Here is a 27908-nt window from a genome sequence, read left to right on the forward strand (position 1 = left end):
GGTTAGGAGCACTCCCTTTAAGAGTGTGCTCCTAATCTCAGCTCGTTACCTGTATAAAAGACACCTGGGAGCCAGAAATCTTTCTGATCGAGAGGGGGTCAAATACTTATTTCCCTCATTAAAATGCAAATCAACTTATAACATTTTTGACAAGCGTTTTTCCCTAAATTTTTGTTGTTATTCTGTCTCTCACTGTTCAAATAAACCTACCATTAAAATTATAGACTGATCCTTTATCAGTGGGCAAATGTACAAAATCAGCAGGGGATCAAATACTTTTTTCCCCCACTGTATAGTCATGGTTACTTGGCCACATGGTTCATGCAAAAGTTCTAAGGATATTTTAGCCTACATACCTTACATATTTACTTACAAGCTTGAGCTCCATTTTAAGATCTGTAGGTAACACAAAATTACCAATTCAACTCAATACACTTTTTAAAAAGCATCAAAGAGACATGGGAGGTGGCACCAGTAGGTCAGATGTCCCCATCTATAGGATGATCTATAGCCTTCAAACTGAACTCTGGAAGACCCAGAATTACCTCTGCTGCAGAGGATAAGTTCATTAGAGTTACCAGCCTCAGAAATTGCAGCCCAAATAAATTCTTCAGAGTTCAAGTAACAGCCATCTCAACATAAACTGTTCAGAGGAGACTGCGTGAATCAAGCCTTCATGATGAAATTACTGCAAAGAAACCACTACTAAAGGCCACCAGTAAGAAGAAGCGACTTGCTTGGGCCAATAAACACGACCAATGGGCATTAGACCGGTGGAGATCTGTCCTTTGGTCTGATGAGTCCAAATTTGAGATTTTTGGTTCCAATCGCCGTGCCTTTGTGAGACGTAGAGTAGGTGAACGGATTATCTCCACGCGTGTGGTTCCCACCGTGAAGCATGATTGGTGGTGTGATGGTGCTTTGCTGGTGACACTGCCTGTGATTTATTTGGAATTCAAGGCACACTTAACCAGCATGTCTACCACCGCAGCGAAAAGCCATCCAGTCTGATTTGCGCTTAGTTGGGACTATCATTTATTTTTAAACAGGACAATAACCCAAAACACACCTCCAGTGCCATTTGACCAAGGAGAGTGATGGAGTGCTGTATCAGATGACCTGGCCTCCACAATCACCCGACCTCAACCCAATTGAGATGGTTTGGGATGAGTTGGACCGCAGTGTGAAGGAAAAGCAGCCAACAAGTGCTCAACATGTATGGGAACTCCTTCAAGACCGTTGGAAAAGCATTCCAGGTGAAGCTGGTTGAGAGAATGCCAAGAGTGCGCAAAGCTGTCATCAAGGCAAAGGGTGGTTACTCTGAAGAATTGAAAATATATTTGGATTTGCTTAACACTTTTTTGGTTGCTACATGATTCCGTATGTGTTATTTCATAGTTGTCTTCACCATTATTCTACAATGTAGAAAATAGTCAAAAGAAAGAAAAATCCTTGGAGTTGGTGTCCAAACTTTCGACTGGTACTGTATATATACACACACACACTCTATACCAAACATTAGGACACCTTCCTAATATTGAGTTGCAGCCCCCCTCTCACTCTCAGAACAACTTCAATTCGTCGGGGCATGGACTCGACAAAGGTGTCAAAAGCATCCCATAGGGATGCTGGGCCATGTTGACTCATACGCTTTTCATCGGTGTGTCAAGTGAGCTGGATGTCCTTTGGGTGGTGGACCATTCTTGATACACACGAGAAATGGAGCATGAAAAACCCAGCAGTGTTGCAGTTCTTGACACACAAACCGGTGTGCCTGGCCCCTACTACCATACCCTGTTCAAAGGCACTTAAATCTTTTGTATTTCCCACTCATCCTCTGAACGGCATACATACGGTGTCAACTGTCTCAAGGCTTCAAAATCCTTCTTTAACCAGTTTCCTCCCCTTCATCTGATTGAAGTAGATTTAACAAGTGATATCAATAAGGGATCATAGCATTCACCTGGATTCAACAGGTCAGTCTATGCCATGGAAAGAGCAGGTGTTCTTAATGTTTGTATACTCAGTGTATGCATATATATATAAAAAAAAAGAGCAACCGTAATTTGATGTGTTTTTATTAACTGTGACATGAAAATAACATTCTGGTGTTGCTCTCTGGGTGCTGCTGTGAAGAAACAGAATATACAGTAATAGCATCACCAAACCTCTTCACACTAAAAAAAGATATACAAGTCATGCAACCCTGTGCCCACACATGCCATTAGACGTCCTATAATATGGTACTTACTGTATATTGTTCTATCAAAGAAACATTTACAAATGTTTTCATTATATATATCACATATCTTTATATTCCCTTATCCAACAAAAAGCAATAAGAAAGCAAGTATTTATTTTATCATTCCAACTGAATCGCAAAAGGAAAACAAACAGGCTTCTGGCTGGAGAGATGAATCCACTAAAACCTTTCAATAGTGAAACCAGTAGCAGGGGAAATGGCAGCAATTCAGGCACTTATTAAACCATCACATCAAAAAGGAATTATCAGAACTCTTGCTCAAGTTGAAACACACAACTACAGTGCAAACTTTGATGTAGATGAAATTTCCCCCTTCGTAGTTTGTCTTTTGTTTTTCAGATACCATGTAATTCAAATGAAGAGTTGGTTTCCATTGTTCTGAATGGGTCAGCAGGAGATTCAATGTGATTTAAAGGATTAAATGTTGCGCTCCATCATTGATCTGATCCATACACCAGCAGGAAACCAGTCCTGTTGTGTAATAGGTTGGTGTAAATGTGGTAGGCGTAACCTACTAAGTGGTCTGAATAAGATACAGCTGTACATTAGAGCTAACAATAAACCTAAACCAGGAGGGCCTGGGAAAAGAATGTTCCATCCAAACCTCATCCAATTACAGGAAAGGTAAGTAACTGAATGCTATAACTGCAGAGTATAGTTAAATGCTATAGAAATGCCGCAACATCTGAAGTGTTGGCCCTCCCACTCCTGTTCCCTAGCCCATGGTCTATCGCTGTGAGTCAGTAGAGGTGGGGTGCCAGCCCTCAGAGGTCCAGGGGAGGGGAAGCTGGGTGTCACGGAGCCTCAGTGGCGGGGCGAGATGGTGACACGTGGGGCAGTGCCCAGGCCCTGGTAATTCTCGTGGGCATGCTTCTCACAGAACATCTCCTCTCCCACCCAGAAGTGACCTCGCATCTTCAGGTTGAGACCGCACTCTGGTGTAGAACAGGTGTAGCACTCTGGGTGGCGGAAGCGGTCGTCCATGATGCGTACCGCCTGTGTACTGCAGAGAGATGGACACAGTCATAAACAAACATTGTTTCTGAATCTTTTAATCTTTCTACATAATGTACACAAACACTGTGGGAACACTCGTTAATTCAGTTCCTTTGTGTTTATGAGGAACATCCTGCACCTTAGGGCAAGTTATCATTGTCAGAGCTTGTATTCGTCAGCTGCTTATTAATCTATTACGCAATGACACTTCAAGTTACTCCTGTGGAAAGAGGTGACGTGTCATTATGGACTCTTACACAATGCTGGTGCCACACTTCTCACAGGTGTGGTACTTGGGGACTCCACCCCCGGGAGATGTGGGTTTTGAGGGGGTGGGTTTGGGGGAGAGCCCTGGGAACCGCACGGCTGCCTCTGCATAACAACAACAAAGTAGAGCCCAGTCAGTCAGAGCAAATAGCAGATGGATTCACACACACACACACACACACACAGCAGGGAATGAAGGCAGAGTTATGCCTCTGTCAGCCTGTTTATCACATCACTTTTTCTTCTTTAGTGCCTTGTGTCAGGTCTGTCCATCTGGTAGGAGACACTGCTTGTCTGAACACCACTAGTTTATGACCCGGTGTGAAACGGGGCCACACGCTGGTCGTTATCGCTTCATAAAACTCTTATTACCAGCTCCGCTTGTTTTCTTTGCCAGTCCTCTAAGCAAAGTAAAAACAACACTCACACTGCTCTCCATCGAAAACAATGCTCTAAGTCAGCTCTGGGCTAGGTTATGGCCAGATGCATCTATCGATATCAAATAACTGTCTTAGTAGCCAGACAGAATAAAAGTTTGATGAAACAATTCATAATGACCTCTTTCCACCACGGAGTTGACATCCAGTAGGCCCATCAAATAGGTCTCAAACGAGACGGAGATGAAAGCAAAACACTTATGGCTCCAGTCCGTCCCACACAGTTCTTTATTACAACAGAAATGCAGCCTGACGCAGAGACCGAGTGATGACGAGTGCGTTTATGGGAAGCTCTGCTCACCCTTCTCATCGGCCTCCAGAACCTCCTGCAGCATGCGGAAGGTGTTGGACTGTCGAGGGGCCGTGCGAGACTCCTTGTTCTCCTGGATCATCTTGTAGACCTCTGAATCCCGGTCAAACCTCTGCATGGTAAAGTCAGAGCTGGAACTGCTGTGGGAGAGAAAGAGAGGGGATGTAGCCATTACCTATTACGTAACCACTCCAATAGACTATTCAGCCAATCCATGTCTATGTACGTTCCATGTACAATCTGTCCCATCTATGTAGCTACATACGTACATTCTGTGTAAAGTCGATGGCGTAATCATGTCCTTATATGTTTAAGGTCCATTGTGGAGGATGTATGTGTGGTTGGTTTAAGATAATCCAGAAGGTCGTTCCATGTCATTTCAGCAAGCCATGACACCCGCCATCGTTAGCACCTGGTAATACCAGGATGTAGGATGGGACATACACCTAACAACTTCAATGACTAATTTCTCTGAACAGGGGGCGGGGCATAGCCAAATTCACTGGGAATACATTACATACATAGGATTAAGAAACAATACTCCGAGCAGCTGCTCCATACAACTTGGCAAACAGAGAACTGATACTATATACTCATTGTTGAGGTGGGATTGGTATGGGGGGTGTGTGGGTGGCTTTTCACCATTCCCTTGGACTCCTGTCAAACTCATTGTTAGAAATAAAGTTTGGTCCAAATCAGATCTTAGGTATTATATTTACTGAATATGATATGAATCCTATTATTAAAAATAGCACATTTGGGTGCACTCAATTAGCTTAACTTCAGAGATCCAATTATATTTAAAAAAAATAATGTTGCAGGAATGCTAATCTTATTTGTTTCTAAAATAAAAGACTTCAGAACAATCTGAGCTGGTGGGTGTCGAAATCCTCTTTGTGCTTTTTGAGTTGGAACAACCCCAGAGGAAATTAAGACAGTGGCAGCAGTCAGCTTTGTGACTGACCTTCAAGCCCAAAGTCTACATTGCATACTGCAGGCAAGTCGCCAACCCAGCCTCTAATCTCAGCCCATACACTCACAACGGAATTGTATCACCTTCCCATCTGCTTACAGCATGACCTGCTGAAGACATAATAATTTAGAAGATGCCATGTTATCAACTAACTAGCATACATTATTGGTGTAGTGTTTGGCTATTGAGGTGAGGGCATTCCAGTGAATGGCTGCCTTTAGAAAGCCAATGTTATTTCTAGTAAAGTAGCACTGTGGCTAAACCTTTCCTGATACCCACCACCACAGCAGCCATGATTGGCCAAATAAAAGTGGGCAATCCTGCTGTTTGATTCCAGGCATTTCTGGATGAAAAAAATAAACTTTTTTTCTTTTTTAAATCACAGAGATGTGATATTCCTATCATGTACCACTATCCCTCCTTCTCACATAATCACTATATGTATGACCCACTAGAGCCAAATGGGACACCTTTTAGATTTGAGGCAAGAGAACAATTCATGGTGTGGCTACTTTGGACCAATAGGAGTGCTTGTGGTGGGAAATAGTCTACAGCGAGTTGACACCCCAGGGTAGTTTCTCTGATGCCTAGCTAATTAGCGGATTAGCAGCAGCACAGTAGCACTGCACTTACAGGTTTATGAGCAGCACATTCTTAGCCACTAGGGTGGTGGAACGGAAAAGTGGTTCACTTTATTGTTCAATCCATAGTAACTGTGTGTGGTTGCCATTGTTATCTTTGTCACCGCCTGTCAACTGAGAAAAAATAAGAAATGGACCGAAAGATGACAGTCAAATGTACACACGAACACAATGCTCTAGTCAACATTGTTTGCCTGGAGGGAGCCTTTCAGTCAGTCAGGTTGTGTGAAAAGTGAAAACCGGTCAGACAGACCTTCAGTCCCCAGGTGCAGTGTGTTGCCATTCACCTGCAGCCAATTGAGCAGAACATCCCTGCTAAGCTGTCAGTAGATGTCAACCAACTCATATCAGCTGGATCTAGCGTTCTGTTATCATATGCCAGGTTACAGTGTATCTGCCAAAATATTGACCATATAACGTTCTCCTATGCTGGTCAAATCTATGAAAATACCATGGAAAGTAATTATCATTCACATGGCTAAGCCTGTTTGGGGCACTATCAAAATTGAGAGATTATTTCATAACATTTAATGTATGTGTGTGGACTGGAGTTTGTGCCTGCCTTTCATCAGCATTTGGAACTTAGTTCCCAGTGATGTAACATGGCTGAAACAGGAGAAGGCAAAACAACGAGACAATAAATCTCCAAGTGAACCCAATGCTCAGACCCTTTACATCACAAAACATGGTTCAAATTGAAAACAGACTCCCAAAACACACCCTCCAAGTCCAACTCATGCTACACTCCACCCTGCTCAAACTATTTCCCTTATTATTGACATTACATCTTCAAACCAATGGAAATACTGGATCAAATGTACTAAGAGCACAAATGCATAGCACATCAGAACAGCGAATGGCAAAATACAATATCGAGGGAGATCAGTTAGATAAAAAGCCATAACTTGAGGAAAGTGGAAACATGCCTAATCTATATCATAATGCATGTATGCATACTCATACTCTTGAAAATAATATTGTCAGCTAGCTTTCATGTAGTACTGCAAGTTTTCACAGCAGTTTGAATGCATTTAAGAAACCGCTCTAGAAATGGGTTCATGGAAAAAGCCGCCTTTTCATGTTTCCACAGCCACAGAGAAATCCTGATTACAGGTCGGTAAAGAATCCTCAGTCAAAACAGATGCTGTCAGCTCCAACAGCATTCTCCAATGTGAGAACAATAAGAGTGTTGGTGTTGTTTACATTGCTTCCTATCATTTAAAAACGCATACTAAATCAAAGCCAGTGTTCCCTAAACTCATGACCAAATACAATCAAAAAAATCTGACAACTCACCTCAGAAACAATGTGGGAACAAAGAGAGGAGAATTCCTTTACAACTAGCTAATCTTTGCTTTCGGATAAAGTTGTTCCTGGCTGCACGCCTATCCTAAGCTGTGGTAACCCAGCAAGCACAAAGGCACACACCTTTATCTACACCAGACCAGACACAGGAGAAGAGCGAGTTTCGGACTAAAAGCTGTGCCTTTTGACTGCCACTCATTGGACCGGAGAGGAAAGAGTCGTCTCAGGGGGTGTCTCTAAGCCTGTGATTGGCTGAGTGGGAGGGGGGAGAGGCTTGGTGTGTAGGCTGGGGACTACAGAGTGGGGGGCCAATTAGGGGAAGAAGTGAAATAAGACATTTTGGGGGATAATAGTAAGAGCTGGGTCTGATGTTTACATCAGTTTTACCAGCTTGTCACATGTGCAACCAGGGGGGAAAAAAAGAAATCCTAGACCACCTTTACTCCACACACAGAGCTGTATACAAAGCTCTCCCCCGCCCTCCATTTGGCAAATTTGACCACAATTATATCCTCCTGATTCCTGCTTACAAACAAAAACTAAAGCAGGAAGTACCAGTGACTCGCTCAATACGGAAGTGGTCAGATGACGTGGATGCTACACTACAGGACTGTTTTACTAACACAGACTGGAATATGTTCCGGGATTCATCCAATGGCATTGAGGAATACACCTCAGTCATCGGCTTCATCAATAAGTGCGTCGATGACGTCATCCTCAGTGACTGTACGTACATATCCCAACCAGAAGCCATGGATTACAGACAACATCCGCATCGAGCTAAAGGCTAGAGCTGCCGCCGTCAAGGAGCCGGAGACTAATCCGGACGCCGATAAGAAATCCCGCTATACCCTCAGACGAACCATCAAATAAGCAAAGCGTCAATACAGGATTAAGATTGAATCCTACTATACCAGCTCTGACGTTCATCGGATGTGGCAGGGCTTGAAAACTATTACTGACTTCAAAGGGAAACCCAGACGTGAGCTGGCCAGTGACGTGAGCCTACCAGACGAGCTAAATGCCTTTTATGCTCGCTTTGAGCCAAGCAACACTGAAGCATGCACGAGAGCACCAGCTGTTCTGGATGACTGTGTGATAACGCTCTTGGTAACCGCTGTGAACAAAACCTTTAAAACAGGTCAACATTCACAAAGCCACTGGGCAAGATGGATTAACAGGACGTGTACTCAAAGCATGTGCGGACCAACTCTCCCTGACCGAGTCTAATACCTACATGTTTCAAGCAGACCACCCTAGTCCCTGTGCCCAAGGAAGCGAAGGTAACCTGCCTAAATGATTATCGAACCATGGCACCCACGTCGGTTGCCATGAAGTGCTTGAAAGGCTGGTCATGGCTCACATCAACAGAATCTTCCCGGACACCCTAGACCCACTCCAATTCACATACCGCCCCAAAAGATCCACAGATGACACAATCACAATCCACACTTCGCTTTCTCACCTGGTCAAAAGGAACACCTATGTGAGAATGCTGTTCATTGACCACAGCTCAGTGTTCAACACCATAGTGCCCACGAAGCTCATCACTAAGCGAAGGACTCTGGGACTAAACACCTTCCTCTGCAACTGGATCCTGGACTTCCTGACGGACCACCCCCAGGTGGTAAGAGTAGGCAACAACACATCTGCCACGCTGATCCTTAACACTGGGGCTCTTCAGGGGTGTGTACTTAGTCCCCTCCTGTACTCCCTGTTCACCCACGACTGCGTGGCCAAACACGACTCCAACACCATCATTAAGTTTGCTGACGACACAACAGTGGTAGGCCTGATCACCAACAACGATGAGACGGCCTATAGGGATGAGTTCAGAGAACTGGCAGTGTGATGCCAGGACAACAACCTCTCCCTCAATGTGAGCAAGACAAAAAGGAGCTGATTGTGGACTACAGGAAAAGGCAGGCCGAACAGGCCCCCATTAACATCGAGGGGACTGTAGTGGAGCGGGTCGAGAGATTCAAGTTCCTTGGTGTCCACATCACCAACGAACTATCATGGTCCAAACATACCAAGACAGTCGTGAAGAGGGCACAACAAAACCTTTTCCCCCTCAGGAGACTGAAAAGATTTGGCATGGGTCCCCAGATCCTCAAAAGGTTCTACAGCTGCACCATCGAGAGCATCCTGACCGTTTGCATCACTGCCTGGTATGGCAACTGCTCAGCATCTGACCGTAAGGCACTACAGAGGGTAGTGCGAACGGCCCAGTACATCACTGGGGCCAAGCTCCCTGCCATCCAGGACCTATATCATTGGCGGTGTCAGAGGAAAGCCCATAAAACTGTTAGAGACTCCAGCCACCCAAGTTAGACGGTTTTCTCTGCTCCCGCACGGCAAGCGGTACCAGAGTGCCAAGTCTAGAACTCAACAGCTTCTACCCCCAAGCCATAAGACTGTTGAACAATTCATAAAATCGCCACCGAACAATTTACATTGACCCCCCCCCCCCCTTTTGTACACTGCTGCTACTCGCTGTTTGTTTGTTACCTATGCATAGTCACTTCACCCCCACCTACATGTACAGATTACCTCAACTAGCCTGTACCCCCGCACACTGACTCGGTGCCGGTGCCCCCCGTATATAGCCTCGTTATTGAGTTACTTTTTATTTTAGTCTACTTGGTAAATATTTTCTTCTTCTTGAACTGCACTGTTGGTTAAGGGCTTGTAAGTAAGCATTTCACGGTAAAGTCTACACTTGTTGTATTCGGCGCATGTGACAAATAAAGTTTGATTTGATTGATATCCTGACACGTCACATTACAGGGCCAGCCGGAGCAGCCAGAGGAAATAAGCCAAAGTAAACACAGCAGAATAGAAAAGGTTCCTAAAGAACTGCACACAGACACACTCCAACCTCTCCAGGAGTAAGGAACACTGAGTATGGCTAAAACAGATGACCTGAGAGGTTGTTAGAAACAGTTGAACCGGTTTGAAGAATCTCTACTTTCCTCTAGCTGGTCTTCTTCACCGTTGAGTAAATAGCACTGTGGGAGCAATGACTCTCAGCGTAACGTACAATCTTACGTGAATTTGATAAAGTCAGGGTTATTTCACAGTTGAATCCTCCAACACACATTGAAAGAGTCCGACTTGTAGTGCCAAGAGAACATTTGCTGCAAATATCAGCCACATCTTTTGTGATTAGCTACGTGCAGTCTTTTACATGTTCCACTTTATTGCTATAGGAGTTTGATTTACCCTTAGTCGTAATTATTTGTAGTTCGACAGAGTTGTTATATGTGTAGTGTTCAGCATGGTAGATCTGTAGAGGAGCTGATGGGTGAGAGAGAGAGTGTTCTTACCTGCGCCTAGGGGAGACCGACAGCTCGCAGTCGACAGGGCTGTGGGGCGAGTAGCATCCTGGAGGGGTGGGCGTTCGACTGGACACAGAGTTACTCCTGAAGTCCGAAGAGGAGAACTCCTGGGGAGACAGAGCGAGATTAACAGGACGTCAGACTGGTCGGATGTGCATGGGGCATCTTCTGTTCAGCCAAACCACCTGTAGATGCTGAAACCCAGACATATACTTTATAGAGTAGAATGAGTTTATAGAGTGGAATGAGTTTAAAAGTTGAGCAATCTGATGAGACCATGAGAAAAGAACCATGTGATGGAATATAGCCATAAAGCAGTCCGACAACAACAAAAAAAAGACAAAAATAAGATCTATGTTCATTTGAATGCCAGGAATTGTATTAATGTTTGCGTCATCAAGGGCGGATTGGCATTGAAGAGAATGTTCTAAACTGAGAAAGCACCAGCATAACGAGAGAGAGAGAGAAAAAAAAGCCGTACACATGAATAGGGCCAGTCAAGGTCACAGACGGAGGGCTCTATGTGAACAGGTACCAGAAACGACCTGTTCAGGTGGGTCCCCTTAGAGCATTCAGATAGAAATGTCTTGTGTGGAACAGATATGATTATCAGTCAACTCAAATCAACATTTATTGATTGCGTACACAGATTAGCAGATGTTATTGCAGTATTACAATAATACCTAGCAAAACAAAAAAACACATTATCCAAAAAGTTAAAAGAAAGAAATATCAGAATGAGCAATGTCAGATTGCGGAATATAAATATACAGTGCCCTCTAATTATTGGGACAGTAAAGCATTTTTTCTTCTTTTGGCTCTAACCTTCAAAAGTTTGGATTTGAAATCAAACAATGACTATGACGTTAAAGTGCAGACTGTCAGCTTTAATTGGATGGTATTTTCATCCACATCGAGTGAAACATACTGTAGTCCCCAGTTTTTGGTCCCATATTCACAGCACACAATGACCACGTCAAGCTTGTGACGCTATACACTTGTCGGATGTATTTACTGTTTGTTTTGGTTGTGTTTCAGATGATTTTCTGCCAAATAGAAATTAATGGTAAATCTTGTGTTATTTTGGAGTCACTTTAATCGTAAACATTTCTACATGAATGTTGATGCTACCATGATTACAAATAATCCTGAATGAATAAAGATGAGTGAGAAAGTGAAACACACGTATCATCCCCCCCAAAAAATGCTTACATCCCCTGTTATTTAAATGGTGAGAGGTTAGCATGTCTTGGGGGTATGATATGTGTGTCTAACTTTCTCACTCGTTATTCCCAATTCATTCAGGATTATCCGTAATCAAGGTAGCATCCACAATGTAGAAGTGTTAAAAAAAAACACAAATTATATTCTTATTTACAAAATAATCTGAAACAACCAAAACAAAGAGCAAATGCGTCCAACAAATTTGTAGTCAAAGCCTGATTTCTAAACGGTTCACCCGATACGGATGAAAACACCCTCAAATTAAAGCTGACTTTAACCCCATAGTAATTTTTTTTTAAATTTCAAATCCAAACTTTTGAAGGGTAGAGCCAAAGAAAAAAAATGCTTCAGTCCTAATAATTACAGAGGGCACTGTATATATAATGGTGTGTAAAGAAAAGGTGTACAGCAGTAGTTATATAGGAAGGATAAGCCATGACTAGAACACAGTATATACATAAGTGGGTAAAACAGTATGTAATCTCTGTTAAAAAGTTACCAGTGTTTAATGACTATGTACAGTGCATTCGGAAAGTATTCAGACCCCTTGACTTTCCACATTGTTACATTACAGCCTTATTCTAAAATGTATTAAAATCGTCCCCCCCACCCCTCAATCTACACACAACACCCCATAACGAGATGCAAAAACAGGTTTCTAGAAATGTTTGCAGAAACACCTTATTTACATAAGTATTCAGACCCTTTGCTACAAGACTCGAAATTGAGCTCAGGTGCATCCCGTTTCCATTGATCACAATTGAGATGTTTCTACAACTGGACTGGAGTCCACCTGAGGTACATTCAATTGATTGGACATGATTTGGAAAGGCACACACCTGTCTGTATAAGGTCCCACAGTTGAAAGTGCATGTCAGAGCAAAAACCAAGCCATGAGGTCGAAGGAACTGTCCGTAGAGCTGAGACGGGATTGTGTCGAGGTACAGATCTGGGAAAGGGTAGCAAAAAGAATTCTGCAGCATTGAAGGTACCCAAGAACATAGTGGTTTCCATCATTCTTAAATGGAAGAAGTATGGAACCAACAAGACTCTTCCTAGAGCTGGCCGCTCGGCCAAACCGATCAATCAGGGAAGAAGGGCGTTGGCCAGGGAGGTGACAAAGAACCCGATGGTCACGGAGAGCGCCAGAGTTCCTCTGTGGAGATGGGAGAAACTTCCAGAAGGACAACCATATCTGCAGCACTAAGGGGAAAAAAACCAATTTAATCCATTTTAGAATAAGGCTGTAACGTAACAAAATGTGGAAAAAGTCAAGGGATCTGAATACTTTCCGATTGCACTATAGATAGGGCAGCAGTCTCTAAGGTGCAGAGTAGAGTATCGGGGGGGTAGCTGGCTAGTGACAGTGTCTATGGTTCAACGCAGGGTATTGGGTGGAGGCCAGCTAGTGGTGAATGTTTAACAGTCTGATAGCCTGGAGATAAACAGCCTCTATCGGTCTCTCAGTCCCAGCTTTGTTGCACCTGTACCGGCTCCACCTTCTAGATGGCAACAGAGTGAACAGGCTGTGGCTCGGGTGGCTGAGGTCCTTGATGATCTTCTTGGCCTTGTGACACCAGAAGCTGTAGATGTCCTGGAGGGCAGGCAGTGTGACCCCAGTGAAGCGTTGGGCTGACCGCGTCACCCTCTGGAGAGCCCTGTGGTTGCGGACAGTGCAATTGCCGTACCAGGTGGTGCTACAGCCTGACAGGATGCTCTCAATGGTGCAGCCATAGAAGTTCATGACTGTCTTAGAGGCCAAGACAAATGTCTTCAGCCTCCTGAGGTGGTGCTGTTGCGGTCATCAAGGAACTTGAAGCTTTAGTTGTAGAACTGTGATTTATGTTAGCTCTAATAATTTTTGTTCTACAGTATCTGTAATGTTTCACCCTACTGAATAAATCCCAGATGTTGAGAATAGAAACACACCTATAAGCCTTCACTTCCTAAATATGTAGAGTTAAGACCGTACAAACTCAAACATCTCCCAACAGCAGGAGCGTGTTTTTTCCCCTCCACTCTAATTCTGGTGCCCATAAGAAAGGGTTGTCCCAGTCATCATGACTGGTGCTAATACATGCTCTGATTTGTCATGGTTTTGCTCCTGCTCCTCCCATACTGCAGGTTTCTATGGAGTGATCATGAGACACACCCAGCATTCCTGTCCTCTTACTAACTTGTCCCTCCTAATCAATCTCACATTTATCTCCCAGCCCTAACTCCATGTGTAGGCTGCCTGCGTCAACCTTGTTAGCTCTTGATTGCTATTTATATCTCAGTTGGGACTCAGCCCCCAGGACTGATGACAGAGATGCTGTTTGCATGGTAACAGATGTTTGGCTTTGGCCCTCTTGTTCGTTTGAAGAGAAGGGGAGAGCCAACATATACTTCCATCGTGGACCCCAGATGTCCGACAGTTCACACAATTAGGCAAGGCAGTTATGAACCATTATATTCTGACGGGAAAGAGCAAATGCCAAACTTCATCAACTTTATTTACCTGGGAGTACAATGGTTTAGTGACAATGCTTCCTACTTGAATTACCTAAACTGCTCACTGCTATTACGAGAAGTTACTGCTTCTATTTGACCCCAAGAGGGAGCTAGAGTAACATTGGTGCCAGCCAAGCAGTAGAGCCTTAGAGATCCTGAAACCATGGGACTGATTGGATATATACACCGAGTTTAAAAAATATATCTATTTTTTTTAATTAGGAACACCTGCTTTTTCCATAACAGACTGGCCAGGTGAAAGTTATGATCCCTTATTGATGTCACTTGTTAAATCCACTTCAAAATCAGTGTAGACAAAGGGGAGGAGACAGGTTAAAGAAGGATTTTTAAGTCTCGAGACAATTGATACATGGATTGTGTATGCGTGCCATTCAGAGAGTGAATGGGCAAGACAAAATATTTAAGTGCCTTTGAACAGGGTATGATAGTAGGGTCCAGTCGCACTGGTTTGAGTGTCAAGAACTGCAACGCTGCTGGGTTTCACACTCAAGTTTCCTGTGTGTATCAAAAAATGGTCCACCACCCAAAGGACATCCAGCCAACTTGACACAACCGTGGGAAGCATTGGAGTCAACATGGGCCAGCATCCCTGTAAGAACGCTTGACACCTTGTAGAGTCCATGCCCAGACGAATTGAAGCTGTTCTGAGGGCAAAAAGGAGTGCAACTCAATATTAGGAAGGTAATCCTTATGTTTTGTACACAGTGTGAGTGTGTGTGTGTGTGTGCGCGCATGCATGCGTGCGTTTGGTATGCACACGTGTGCAAGTTTAAGGGTATTATGCGTTTCCTGTGTTGTGTCAGTGTGTGTTCGTAGTGAATTTGACCCCAGGGACACAGGGCACACCTGGTCCACTTCTGAGCAACTCATAACTCAGCCCAGACACTTTTACTGTCAGGAATCCCAACAAACTAATATACTTTCTATAGATCTATGCACTGCATCTAACCATGACCACCTGAGATCCTATTCTAAGCAGCTTTCAGACACACGCAACAAAATATTTAATTTCTATGGGGTATTTAGCTAAATAAAGAGTGAAATGAAGGTTGAAAAGCATAAGCTACAAAAAAAGATCAAGCATTAAAAAAAATCTCAGTTTAGAAAGGCAGCTGAATGAAGAATAAAGAGGAGATACTTCAACACACTGAAGTCATCCCAAAACACACTGCTGATGTTATTGTGGTTCAATGACTACTGTATTGTATACAGTTGGAGTGAACAGCGGGTATGAATAAGACGGCTTACAGACTTTCCTAACCAGTATTATCATCTGTAGTTTTATGATGGGACTCCCTGTCCAGATTCATCATCAGCTGGCATCAATGCCCTCAGAAGCCCATCCCAGGAAAAACTGTGTCTCCACCCCACTCCAATCCACCCCACCTCCCAGGCCCAGAACAGGCCTGGGGCTGACTGAGGCATGGGCACTGGTGGAGCCAGGAACCGTCTCCATAACCAACAGCACCCGCTTCCAATTCAGCAGCTCTTTGAACAATGGCTCTGCTCTCAAAGAGTCCAGCTTTTCCTTTTCCAGGGCTTGGGTAGATCACTGCTCAATGCCAGGAAGCTTTTACCGGGAACGATCAGTGAGCACTGAAACAGGGACCAGATACTGTTAGTTTTCACTCCCTCCATATCATCTTTGAATAAGTGCAGAAACCCTCTCCCGTCTCCTGCGATTAGCTACAGAAGTCAAAATGTCAGTCTTGTGACGAACATTTCCTATGGAAATACTTTCTAATGGCTACATGTCATCTCAGGCCAATCTGTAGTTGTAGATTTTAGAAATCTTGCTAATGAAGTAATAAGAGTCCAAATCTAAAATGGTTGCATCTTTCACAACATCTTTATTCTCTCGGAGATTCAATGAAGTCTTCTGTCAGCATCAGTAAACAACTGAAGGCATGTTTTCAGAGACATGTTTTAGCCAGCCCAGTGATTGAGTGCTTTAATCACAGCTGTGATCTATGAGGCCTGAGGGGAATGAAGGAATTATGAAAAAAAGCTCAACAACAGCAACAGACAGACAGCTGTGATTGAGTTGACCTTAGATGGGCTCAGCAGCTTGGTTTGGAGAAGCAGTGGAGTTTGGGCATCAACAACACTTCTATTATCCTCTGTGCTCCTGACCTTTTACAAAAGCAGCCATGGCATCTCAAATGGCAGCGATGCCCCCTGTGGATGCCACTCACTGGCAGAGGGGCACCGCCAGCCGGGCACAATGGCTGTGTCTTGGAGAAAGTGAATGGTGTTGGGAATGTCAAGAGGGAGGGGAACATATAATCAACAGGCAATTAGTATTTGTTCATCTGGCTGGCTGGTTGACTGGCTGGCAGGGGAGGAGGCCTTCCCAGAATAGACCTGCTCTGAACTGTAATCAGAAGCTCTTAACGAGCCCCGAATCACCAGAGACCACCGCTGTCTGCCTGTTGCACAAAGCCTGAGGTGTGCACAGGACAAATAACACTTCAAAGCCAACTCTGAAGTTAAAGGCCCAGTGCAGTCAACAATGTGATTTTCCTGTGTTTTATATACATTTACACACTGAGGTTGGAATAATGTGAAATTGTTAAAATTATAATAATGCCCTTTTAGTGTAAGAGCGGTTTGAAATGTCAGCCTGTTTTAATGGGAGTTTTGGCTGCCTGGTGATGTCACCAGGTGGTAAATTAGTTAGAGAAATAACCTCTGCCAATAACAGCTAGTTTTCTGTTTTCCCCTCCCCACTCAGACCACTCCTAGCAAAATTCTTGCTTCAGGCACTTTGTTACCCAGAAATGATTTGAGAGAAACACGGCTGCATTGGGCCTTAACATTTAATCCACATGCCACTCGCCTTGCTACTATTTTCTGTTTTGCCACCGAAATCTGCTGTCATACTTGATTAAGCAAATCAACTACAGAGAAGACATTTTCCCAAATGCTCTCAGAGAAATGGCTTACCCAAGCTATACTGCATCTCAATTCCAGGGCATGGAAGGAGGATGGAGTGAGTGAAAACAAGCGAGAGAAAAAGCAAGAGGGAGCACAAAGGACAGAGTTCTGCAACACAAAACACACCTCAGTCTAGGATTGGAGACACAAACAAACAGGAAATGGAGAAATGAAGCGGGGGCAGCTGTTTCAGACAGGGCCAATGGGAGACGCGGGGGCATTGGCATCTCTTTTACATTTTGGGAGTGGAGGAGCTCTCGGTCTGGCTCCAGTCGCAGCCACTGTGCATCATCTTCATCATCATTACCACCCTGCAGCTTCAATTACAGGGCATATGGGCCAGCAGACAGAGGGAGGCTGACGCACACATCACTTTATTTTGGGGACTGCTGTATGAAAATACTTTACATGAACATAAATATGGGACAATCATCCAGGGGATGGCAGGAGTCCTGGGAAGGCGCAGAGAGATATGTATCGTATTTCCTCTCCAGCAGTGTACATGCATGGAGGACTCTTGTAAAGACCTGAGACTATCCTCAGTCACTGCTTCCACTACTTCACTTTTACAGTGTTCAAAGTGTTTCAGAACGTTTCAGAAGGATGTGGACTCTGGCTGTGCTCTGACACTGCAGGGTGTGAATTCCATTAACACAGCCACCATAGGGCCTCCACTATCAAAACACACTGAACCCCCATACCAGCACTGCTACAGATGTTGCACTGACAGGATACAACCACGCTGAACTCCCATAGAGCAGCCTCCATATACAGTACAGTAAGAATTCATAAGCTACACATTCATAAATGCTACCCACAGATAAATATGGAATGGGCTATACATTAGTGTTCAATAACACAGCTTACAAGTGCCAGCGATCCCTACAGTAAATCTCTATTACGTCAGCACTAATTACAGGCCTGCCCGGAAGCCACCCCACCCCAAGCCGGGCTGGGCCCCGGCCCACAGACTCAGCGACACTGCCACTTGTCAGGGCTCACATAGCCTGGCAGACAGCTCTGAATAGGAACCAGATGGAGGAGATTAGGGGCCAAATGAACATTAGAGACAATGAGATGTCTGTGAGCTGACTTCAGATCCACTTGTGCTGTTGCAGTATATCAGTTCTGACAGAACCCTTCTTAGTCACAATGAGAACATTTTTAAAGGGCTGCTGGACTTGAAAGCCTGACACCCACCTGAGTGAGGCACTGCAATCTTTTCAGCCAAAAAACTGTCTGTGTGTGGTAGCTATAGTACTTTGCACGTTTGTTCTATTACCATCATCAAGGTAGTATCATTACACTCCCTGATGACAAGGGGCCTTTCAGATCATAAATCAGTCCTTATGGGGATGATTACTTTAATTTTGCCCCCAAACTTTGTGGCTAGCTTCTCACACAGAACTTGAGCTCCCTTCAAACTCCTGTGTCAAGGCAAAGCCTACTCATGTGATGGTGAGATCATAGGTGGTCTCATAAGGGGGGCAGTGCACCCACCCATCCAGCCAGCAGTCGGCCAACAGGCACAGATACAGTGAGAAACCGATGCCAGGCCGAGAGAGAGTTTATTTATCCTTAGAGGGAGCTATGAGCAACACATTTTTCATCCCTATTAAATTCCCCACAAGCCTCCAACTGGAGCTGCATATCAAACTCATTAAACATCTGGAGTTCATTATGGTTTTGTTAAATCGCTGGACTTCACGATACATTTAATTTATTATTGGCAGAATCCACCCTTTCATTTACACTGCATAACAATGAGAGGCACCATGGAAGAAAAAACGGCCAAGTTGCAAACCTAACAATTTAGGATTTGGGAATCGTGCTCATGTGTTAGGAAGTCGGTTGAATAATTATTCATTTCTCTGGACACCTCGTCAGAGGTGATTATGTTATCTAAACTAAGCTAATTAGAGAGAGCTCTCCCTCTCTCATTAATCCCATGGCTAGTATTTAACTGGGTGGACATTTACAGTCTATGACTGAGTGCAGCAGCTCTAGATTTGTACCAGCCTAACAATTATGATCTACAACAAACAAATGGAGCCATGGCAACCACTATACCAAACTCAAGTTGATGTCCCGCATAAAAAACAACCACCTAGCACTGACTTTGCTGATAGCTACTTTGACGAAAAATGTACTTACTATGACTGAGATGTGGTTTTCCCACCTAGCTATCTGAAGATGATAATACGTACAAAATGTAAACTGGAGAATATATGCTTACGTGTCAGTTTCTGCTGGACCAAATACATGAAGGTGCAGTTACCCACACGATTACCTTAACTACTTACGGAATTGTTTTTCCACTTCAGGGAAAAGAAAAACGGTGCTGATCAATCAGTGGGGGATGAGGAGAGGCATGCTGTCTGCCGAGTTGCCACAATGGACACCAGCTTAATGTCCAGGGCCCACGTGAAAAGGCCAGGCTCAGTCTTCTCACAGCCCTCACTCTGTGGAGAAGAGAAAACATCCCCCCTTCCCCTCACCTCCCTCCACCACCCCACACTGTCTAGAACATGCCCCTGTCAGAGAGCACACCCCAGGCCTGCCAAGCCAAACAGCAGCTCTGCTCATGTCAGACGACGTCTTCTCAATCTGTTTGGATATGTTACGCTTTCTGAATATTATTTTCTCGGGCTAAAGAAAGCAGAGAGAGCAATTCCAAGTACATTTTTTTGACTCTACTTGAACAACATCTAGTGATATTCCTACTGCTGCATGCCAAGCCTCCATCTCTGCTCCACAGCAACAACCACAGCTTTGCACTCCAACCCGCCACACCCCCCCAAAATAGACTGGGGTGAAACCAGCGGCTTATGTGCAGGCTGGCCTGCTGCGAGCCTGCCTGCCCATCAGGACGTACAGTATGGGTTGAATGGATATATTGAGGGATGGGTTGTCCTCCCCTGGATAAAGAGCTTAGTGATGCATGTCGTTTGCCCAAGGTCATACTGCCTAGTGTGGTCAGTGTGGGGGCCCATGGTGAGTGTCACAGTGAAGTTGTCCATCCTCCAGTATCATGGTTATTTATACAGCAACTGTCCCATCCCCTACACAGGATGAGGCAGCCCACCAAGGATACCCTCAGGAACCTCAGAGAGTACAACTGGAAACCCTGACTGGTGATCCTGCCCCTAATGGCCCAATGACAAGCCATGCATTCTGAAAAAGCAGCTTGGTTTTGGCCCCACTCATCTCAATAGGGATCTTGTTGTGGTCACTTCCTGATGTTATAAACAGATGCAGTGCTTCCTTCTGATTCCTGGAGGTGGCCAGCCACGGGGCCAGCTCAACTAAAGCTCCAGGCTTGGCTCAGGGTATCATGGGAGGAATATGATACCAGATCCAAGTTTGTCCTCTTTAGTAGGCTGGCCTCTTCCTCTTGTCATGGTGGTGTGCCGGGCGAGCAGATGTGCTAGCTAGTAGCTAGCACAGGACACAATGGAGTCATGTTGTTCCATGGCGAAATGAGGCAACAGAAGATAATACTAAGCCCACTACTCAATTCAATGTCTATTCAACGCTGTTTTGTTGAAATGACGTGGAAACAACATTAATTCAACCAGTGTGTGTGCACTCACTGGGTAAGATTGCACTAACAACTTTCAATGTACTGTAGTTAATTTTCATGTACTCAATTTGGGAGTAAGGCTATTGAACCATCCAAAACAAATAACAATGAAGCTTTTTTTGTGCATTAACATTACTGTATATTTGAATAGTTTTATTCCAAAACGCTATATATACACACCAATTTTTCAAATGTGTTTTTTTCATCAGAAATGATTGCTTATGTTTACCTTCATGTGTACTGCATGTAGAATATTACTGCTCCAAGTATTCAGAACCCTTGACGTTTTCCACATTTTGTTACGTTAAAGCCTTGCTCTATAATTGATTAAATTGTTTCCCCCCCTCAAAACTACACACAATACCCCATAATGACAGCAAAAAAAGGTTTAGAAATGTTTGCAAATGTATTAAAAATATAAAACAGAAGTGACATTTACATAAGTATTCAGACCCTTTGTACTTAGTTGCAGCATCTTTGGCAGCGATTACAGCCTCAAGTCTTCTTGGGTATAACGCTACAAGCTTTGCACACCAATATTTGGGGAGCTTCTCCCATTCCTTGCAGATGCTCTCAAGTTCTGTCAGGTTGGATGGGGAGCATCACTGCACTGATGTTGCCACCACTATGCTTCACAGTAGGGATGGTGCCAGGTTTCCTCCAGATGTGACGCTTGGCATTCAATTGAAAGAGTTCAATCTTGGTTTCATCAGACCGAGAATCTTGTTTCTTATGGTCGGAGTCTCGTTTCGGTGCCTTGTGGCAAACTCCAAGCGGGCTGTCATGTGCCTTTTACTGAGGAGTGGCTTCAGTCTGGCCACTCTACCATAAAGGCCTGATTGTTGGAGTGCTGCAGAGATGGCTGTCCTTCTGGAAGGTTCTTCAATGCTGCAGAAATGTTTTAGTAACCTTCTCCAGATCTGTGCCGCGACACAAATCGTGTCTCGGCGCCCTACAGACAATTCCTTCGACCTCACGGCTTGGTTTTTGCTCTGACATGCACTGTCAACTGTGGGACCATAAAGACAGGTGTGGGCTTTTCAAAATCATGTCCAATCAATTGAATTTACCACAGGTGGACTCCAATCAAGTTGTAGAAACATCTCAAGGATGATCAATGGAAACAGGATGCACCTGAGCTCAATTTGGAGTTTCATAGCAAAGGGTCTGAATACTTATGTAAATAAGGTATGTTTTTTTATTTTGAAGAGATTTGCCAAAATGTCTAAAAACCTGTTTTTAATTTGTCATTATGGGGTATTGTGTGTAGATTGAAATGAATGTTTCTTCATCAATCAATATTAGAATAATGCTGTAATGTAACAAAATGTGGAAAAAGTCAAGGGGTGTGAATACTTTCCGAAGGCACTGAGTGTATGCATGTACAGCGCCAGTCAAAAGTTTGGACACACCTTCTCCTTCAAGGGTTTTCAGTATTTTTTACATTGTAGAATAATCAAAGCTATGAAATAAAACATATGGAATCATGTAGTAACCAAAAAAGTGATAATTCAACTAGATTTTATATTTCTTTAAAGTAGCTACCATTTGCCTTGATGACAGCTTTGCACACTCTTGGCATTCCCTCAAACAGCTTCATGAGGTAGTCACCTGGAATGCATTTAAATTAACAGGTGTGTTTTGTTAAAAGTACATTTGTGGAATTTGAGCAAATCAGCTGTGTTGTGACAAGGTAGGGGTGGTATACAGAAGATAGCCGTATTTGGTAATAGACCAAGTCCATATTATGACAAGAACAGCTCAAATAAGCAAAGAAATAACAGTCCATTTTTTGTTTGTGAATGGTAGAGGCCCTCCCATGTCCCAAGTGTCCCTCTACCCTTCTCCACCCCCCCCCTTGCCCATCTCCTACAGCTCCCCAAGTGCCCAGTCACAACCCCAGGCCTTGTAAGGCTGGGGAAAGCCAACACTAGCCTCCCAGAACCCCTACCATCAGAGCCACCATTATCCTGACAAAATGACCTGTACATCTAACATCCCGCTAAATGGGGGATCCAGTCGCACATTCCACTCTCCTCACATGGAGTCAAACGAGGTTTGGAAAATACTTTTAGACGCAATTTCAGTGGGACTGATCACCTGAAACAGCATTACTCTCCACCTCTCAGGCGTGACAGAGAGCCTTGTCAGGGGAGCAGAGGCCCCGCTGCTCACTAGGCTGCAGTGTTACTGCCAGTCAGTCCGGAGCAGCACAACATTACAGAGCAGTCTGTCCATGCCAACAGGGCAGGCCTCTTCCAAGCGGTTTACCCGTCGAGCACACTGAAGGGCTCCACTCACTAATCTCAGATCCAGGGTGGGAGGCTCAACTCCTCTTCAGAACTAGAGATACCGCCAATGGAGGAAGAACCCCGCCAAAATCACCCCTCATCCACCGGCCCTGCATCTCAGTAATGTGAACGTTTTCAGGCTTAGGAGGACAGGACAGAGAGCTCTCCAAGACGGGCTCCAGCAAAGCCACAGTGGAGGTGGTGAGTGAAGTGGTGACCGAGGGCTCACAAGATAATGTCTTTAGACAGTAGGTCAGTCCTGTTAAATCCCAGCAAGGGGAGGCCAGCAATACTGTTAACATGTGTTAGATGCACAGGTCTGACTAACAACCAAAAACATCTCTGGCCTTTCTAGAATTTCATGTCTCTTCAGTTCAGAAACAGTAGTGTGTGACTCCAAAAGAATTTGGTTAAACAGGGGAAAAAAATAAAAAACCATGTTCAGTGGAGTGAGACAGAAGGAATGTGATGGCTCCCAGAGGGAGTGAGGGGGGATATGGATTCCAAAACTTGAGATGAAGAACAAGGGAGAGCTGATCTCCAAAATGTTAGAAAACTTTTTTTTTTTTTTTTTTCTAAATAACTCCCCCCCCCTCAGAGTTGTGAGCAAAGGTTCCAGGCCATTTGGCCCACCTGCCTTCATAAATACCACAAACATGTATGGTCATCCCAGACAGCCACGCATGATGGAGGAGCATGCAAGTCAGTGCATTCCTAAAAGGCTGCTGATAAAGCTCTCAGCCAACTAGTACAGCTCCTAATAGTCTCCACTCCAGTCTGCCTGAAGTACATAGCTTCAAAGCTCTCCACAGAAAATGAACATCTCATAACACAAGTGTCCTTATGAACGGTCTGTCTGCACAGAGATCCAACCAGGAACACTCCCCTCCTCCAGACAACCGTCCTGTTCTAGAAACAGCACAGACAACCCAAATAAGGGAAAGGATTGACCAGGCCCCCAAAGGAGTGTTGATAGACAGCTTGATACTGATGATACATACCTGTAATATATGTCAGCTACAAGCTCTCAGAGATCATTAAAATACACTGAACAGTATAAGCTGCTTGGCTGGCGGGACCACCCTCACCATGAAAATGGGAATATTCCATATTAGACAAGACGTTTATACTAGCCTCTGATCAAGTCATCGGCTCCTTAGATGAAGAGTTTAAATCTTCATTCTCCAGGCCAGAGAGGCCATATTTATCTAACTCCATGTAATGTTCACACAAATTATAAAATGAATGGAATTCCATTCCCTGTCCCCCGGCCATTAGGGTCCTGCATGTTTTTTTTCCTGTTGTCATCTCCCATGGTGTGTCTTCTGTGGAACCAATACTTGGGACTGGGGCAGTAAGACAGCTGGAATATCTCATGAAGAATTTTCCCACAACATTAGCTTATTGAAATCTTTCCAGACACCTTCCCCGCTTTCCTTTTGTTGCTGGAACAGTAAATAAGCGAAGTGAATTCAAGCAGAAATCTGCCGATAACCCCAACCACATATATTATTAACTGCAAGTGAGACAACCAGTGGAGATTACACTAATGAGTTTCATATAGTAGACCACTAAAAGGTCAAGTCTATTGTTTTACAGAGAGCTAAATCATTCTCCTCCTTAGTGATCTTTAAACAAACCGCTTCCAGATTGTATTCCAACTTAATGTCAGATCTTTAAAAAGTGACCTTTCAGTTCCCCGGCAATGAAAATATCAAATGCTGTCTGCATCCTGTCTTTCTCGCTGTAAAGCAATTACATGTAATGCATTATGGCCTTGGAAACTTACATCATCAAGTTGTGCAGTTCTTTGGAGGTCTATGTTTATACTGATTGGTTACGCATGTTGAAATCACATAGGAAGTAAAGGGCCTGTGCAATTGGAGTATGAGGAAGACCTACCTGTGACAGTGGTCTGGACAGTTTGTAACTAGACGTCTTCTCTTCTGGAGACCACGAACACAGCTGGATGCTATGAAACGGCAGAGAAAGATTACACTGATAATGGTGTGTGCCATCTCATGGAAAATAACCATAATGGTCTCAATGGAAATACTTGACAAAATATCATAAACAAGCCATAACAACACTTCTCATTACCGTTCATATTAATTTATGAAATGTGTTTGTTCAAGGTCATGGGATCATATTTTTACTAGCTCTGCAGATTACTAGGACAGGAATAAATAAGGATAGTCTAGCAGCACTAGACAGGCATTCAATTCACCCGGGGCAATATAAGGTTTGAACTGTGACCTACAAAATGCTCCAGGTGAATAGCAGCTAGGCTTACAGACAGAGCAGCGAATGTTCCACGGCCTGGCCCATTGATGCTGTCAATGAACAGGGTGGAATGTGATATGCTGTGCACATCCTTTGTTACTACCACACAATCCCATGGCTCCATATTCTGCCAGTTACTATTGTACCAATTTACTCTGGTCCAGTGTAGGACTCAAAGGCGCACTTACAGTAAGTGGAAGCTCTAGTAGTCTACCCTACGCCCATCCCCAACTTAAAGGCCCAGCACAGTCAAAAACGTGATTTACCTGTATATTATAAATACATTTCCACATCAAATTATGATAATGCCGTTTAAAATTATGATAATGCCCTTTAAGTGCAAGACCCGTTTGAAAAGACCGCCTGAAATGTAAGCCTATTTTGGTGGGATGGAGTTTTGGCCTGCCCGGTGACATCACCAGGTATTAAATTAGTTAGACCAATAAGAGCGTACCAAACCACTCTGCCAATAACAGCTAGTTTTCCACTCACAACTCAGACCACTCCCAGATAGTCTTAGCAAAATTTGTGCTTGAGAAATTACTCTTCGCTAAGAAGCGATGCGTATCTTTTTGGCCATTTTAATTGAAAACAAATTGTTAATTGTTACCCATAAATTATTTGATATTGAAGTAAAAAGATTGCAGTGGACCTTTAACTAAAACACCTGGATAAATGTAGTAACCTATTACTATCTATCCATTCTGGTATCTATCCACTTTTCATACTCAAGCAACGCATGATTGTCCTGGTCATTTAGAGGGATGTCAGTTTGAGGTGATGGTGGACGCTGTAGTGTACCTCTTGGTGCTGGTGGGTGTGAGCCTCTCTCTCTTCCCCTCAGGGCTGGAAGGGGGCTCAGGGGAGTAGGGTCCAGGTGACAGGGAGGCTGGGCTGGAGATGGAGTACTCTCTGTAGTTCTGGTTCTCATCTCGACTCACCAGCACTGCTTCCTACAACAGAACAGGGCATGACAGACAGTCCGCATGATCAAAACATTTAAGGCATTTATCCACACAAAAATGTGACAAACTGCTTATCTCTATTCCAAAATAACTTGTATTGCAAGGATGTTTAAAAAAATGGATTCACAATGTACAGTTGAAGTCGGAAGTTGACATACACTTAGGTTGGAGTCATTAAAACTCGTTTTTCAACCACTCCACAAATTTCTTGTTAACAAACTATAGTTTTGGCAAGTCGGTTAGGACATCTACTTTGTGCATGACAATTAATTTTTCCAACAATTGTTTACAGACAGTGAAATAATCTATCACAATTCCAGTGGGTGAGAAGTTTACATACACCAAGTTGACTGTGCCTTTAAACAGCTTGGAAAATTCCAATAGGCTAATTGACATAGTTTGAGTCAATTGGAGGTGTACATGTGGATGTATTTCAAGGCCTACCTTCAAACGCAGTGCTTTTTTACTTGACATCATAGGGAAATCAAAATAAAATCAGCCAAGACCTCAGAAAAAAATTATTGTAGACCTCCACAAGTCTGGTTCATACTTGGGAGTAATTTCCCAATGCCTGAAGGTACCACGTTCATCTGTACAAACAATAGTACGCAAATATAAACACCATGGGACCACGCAGCCGTCATACCGCTCAGGAAGGAAACCTGTTCTGTCTCCTAGAGATGAACGTACCTTGGTGCGAAAAGTGCAAATCAATCCCAGAACAGCAGCAAAGGACCTTGTGAAGATGCTGGAGGAAACCGGTACAAACCGTAGTCCCAAGGATGAACCAGACTTGGAGGTCTACAATTATTTTTTCTGAGGTCTTGCCTGATTTCTTTTGATATCCACAATAAAACGAGTCCTATATCAACATAACCTGAAAGGCCGCTCAGCAAGGAAGAAGCCACTGCTCCAAAACCGCCATAAAAAAAGCCAGACTACGGTTTGCAACTGCACATGGGGACAAAGATCGTACTTTTTTGAGAAATGTCCGATGGTCTGACCAAGCAAAAAAATAGAACTGTTTGGCCATAATGACCATCGTTATGTTTGGAGGAAAAAGGGGGAGGCTTGCAAGTCGAAGAACACCATCCCAACCATGAAGCACAGGGGTGACAGCATCATGTTGTAGGGGATGCTGTGCTGCAGGAGGGACTGGTGCACTTCACAAAATAGATGGCATCATGAGGATGGAAAATTATGTGGATATATTGAAGAAACATCTCAAGACATCAGTCAGGAAGTTAAAGCTTGGTCGCAAATGGTCTTCCAATGAACCCAAGCATACTTCCAAAGTTGTTGCAAAATGGCTTAAGGACGACAAAGTCAAGGTATTGGAGTGGCCATCACAAAGCTCTGACCTCAATCCTATAGAAATTTGTGGGCAGAACCAAAAAAGCTTGTGCGAGCAAGGAGGCCTACAAACCTGACTCAGTTACACCAGCTCTGTCAGGAGGAATGGGCCAAAATTCACCCAACTTATTGTGGGAAGCTTGTGGAAGGCTACCCATAACGTTTGACCCAAGTTAAACAATTTAAAGGCACTGCTACCAAATACTAATTGAGTGTATGTAAACT

The 27908-nt window shown here is 43.9% G+C and overlaps 1 protein-coding gene across 2 annotated transcripts in view; it reads right to left on the minus strand.

Moving 5' to 3' along the window:
- Positions 1–2062: 2062 nt before the first annotated feature.
- The window catches only part of LOC106579838 (PDZ and LIM domain protein 2), a 57593-nt gene continuing 31747 nt past the window's right edge, over positions 2063–27908 (minus strand). Inside the window, exons 5-10 of one of the 2 annotated variants that reach the window (XM_014160099.3) lie at positions 26167–26318; positions 24985–25054; positions 10522–10640; positions 4265–4413; positions 3517–3631; positions 2063–3266 (exon numbers count right to left, since the gene is read on the minus strand). In XM_014160099.3, the coding sequence (XP_014015574.1) occupies positions 3068–3266; positions 3517–3631; positions 4265–4413; positions 10522–10640; positions 24985–25054; positions 26167–26318 (804 nt within the window). In that variant the 3' untranslated portion in view covers positions 2063–3067. The remainder of the gene's footprint in view (positions 3267–3516; positions 3632–4264; positions 4414–10521; positions 10641–24984; positions 25055–26166; positions 26319–27908) is intronic. The other variant, XM_014160100.3, reaches the window with a different exon arrangement.

The sequence above is a fragment of the Salmo salar genome, chromosome 20, assembly GCF_965601325.2.
Source record: "Salmo salar chromosome 20, fSalSal1, whole genome shotgun sequence".
Lineage (NCBI taxonomy): Eukaryota > Metazoa > Chordata > Actinopteri > Salmoniformes > Salmonidae > Salmo > Salmo salar.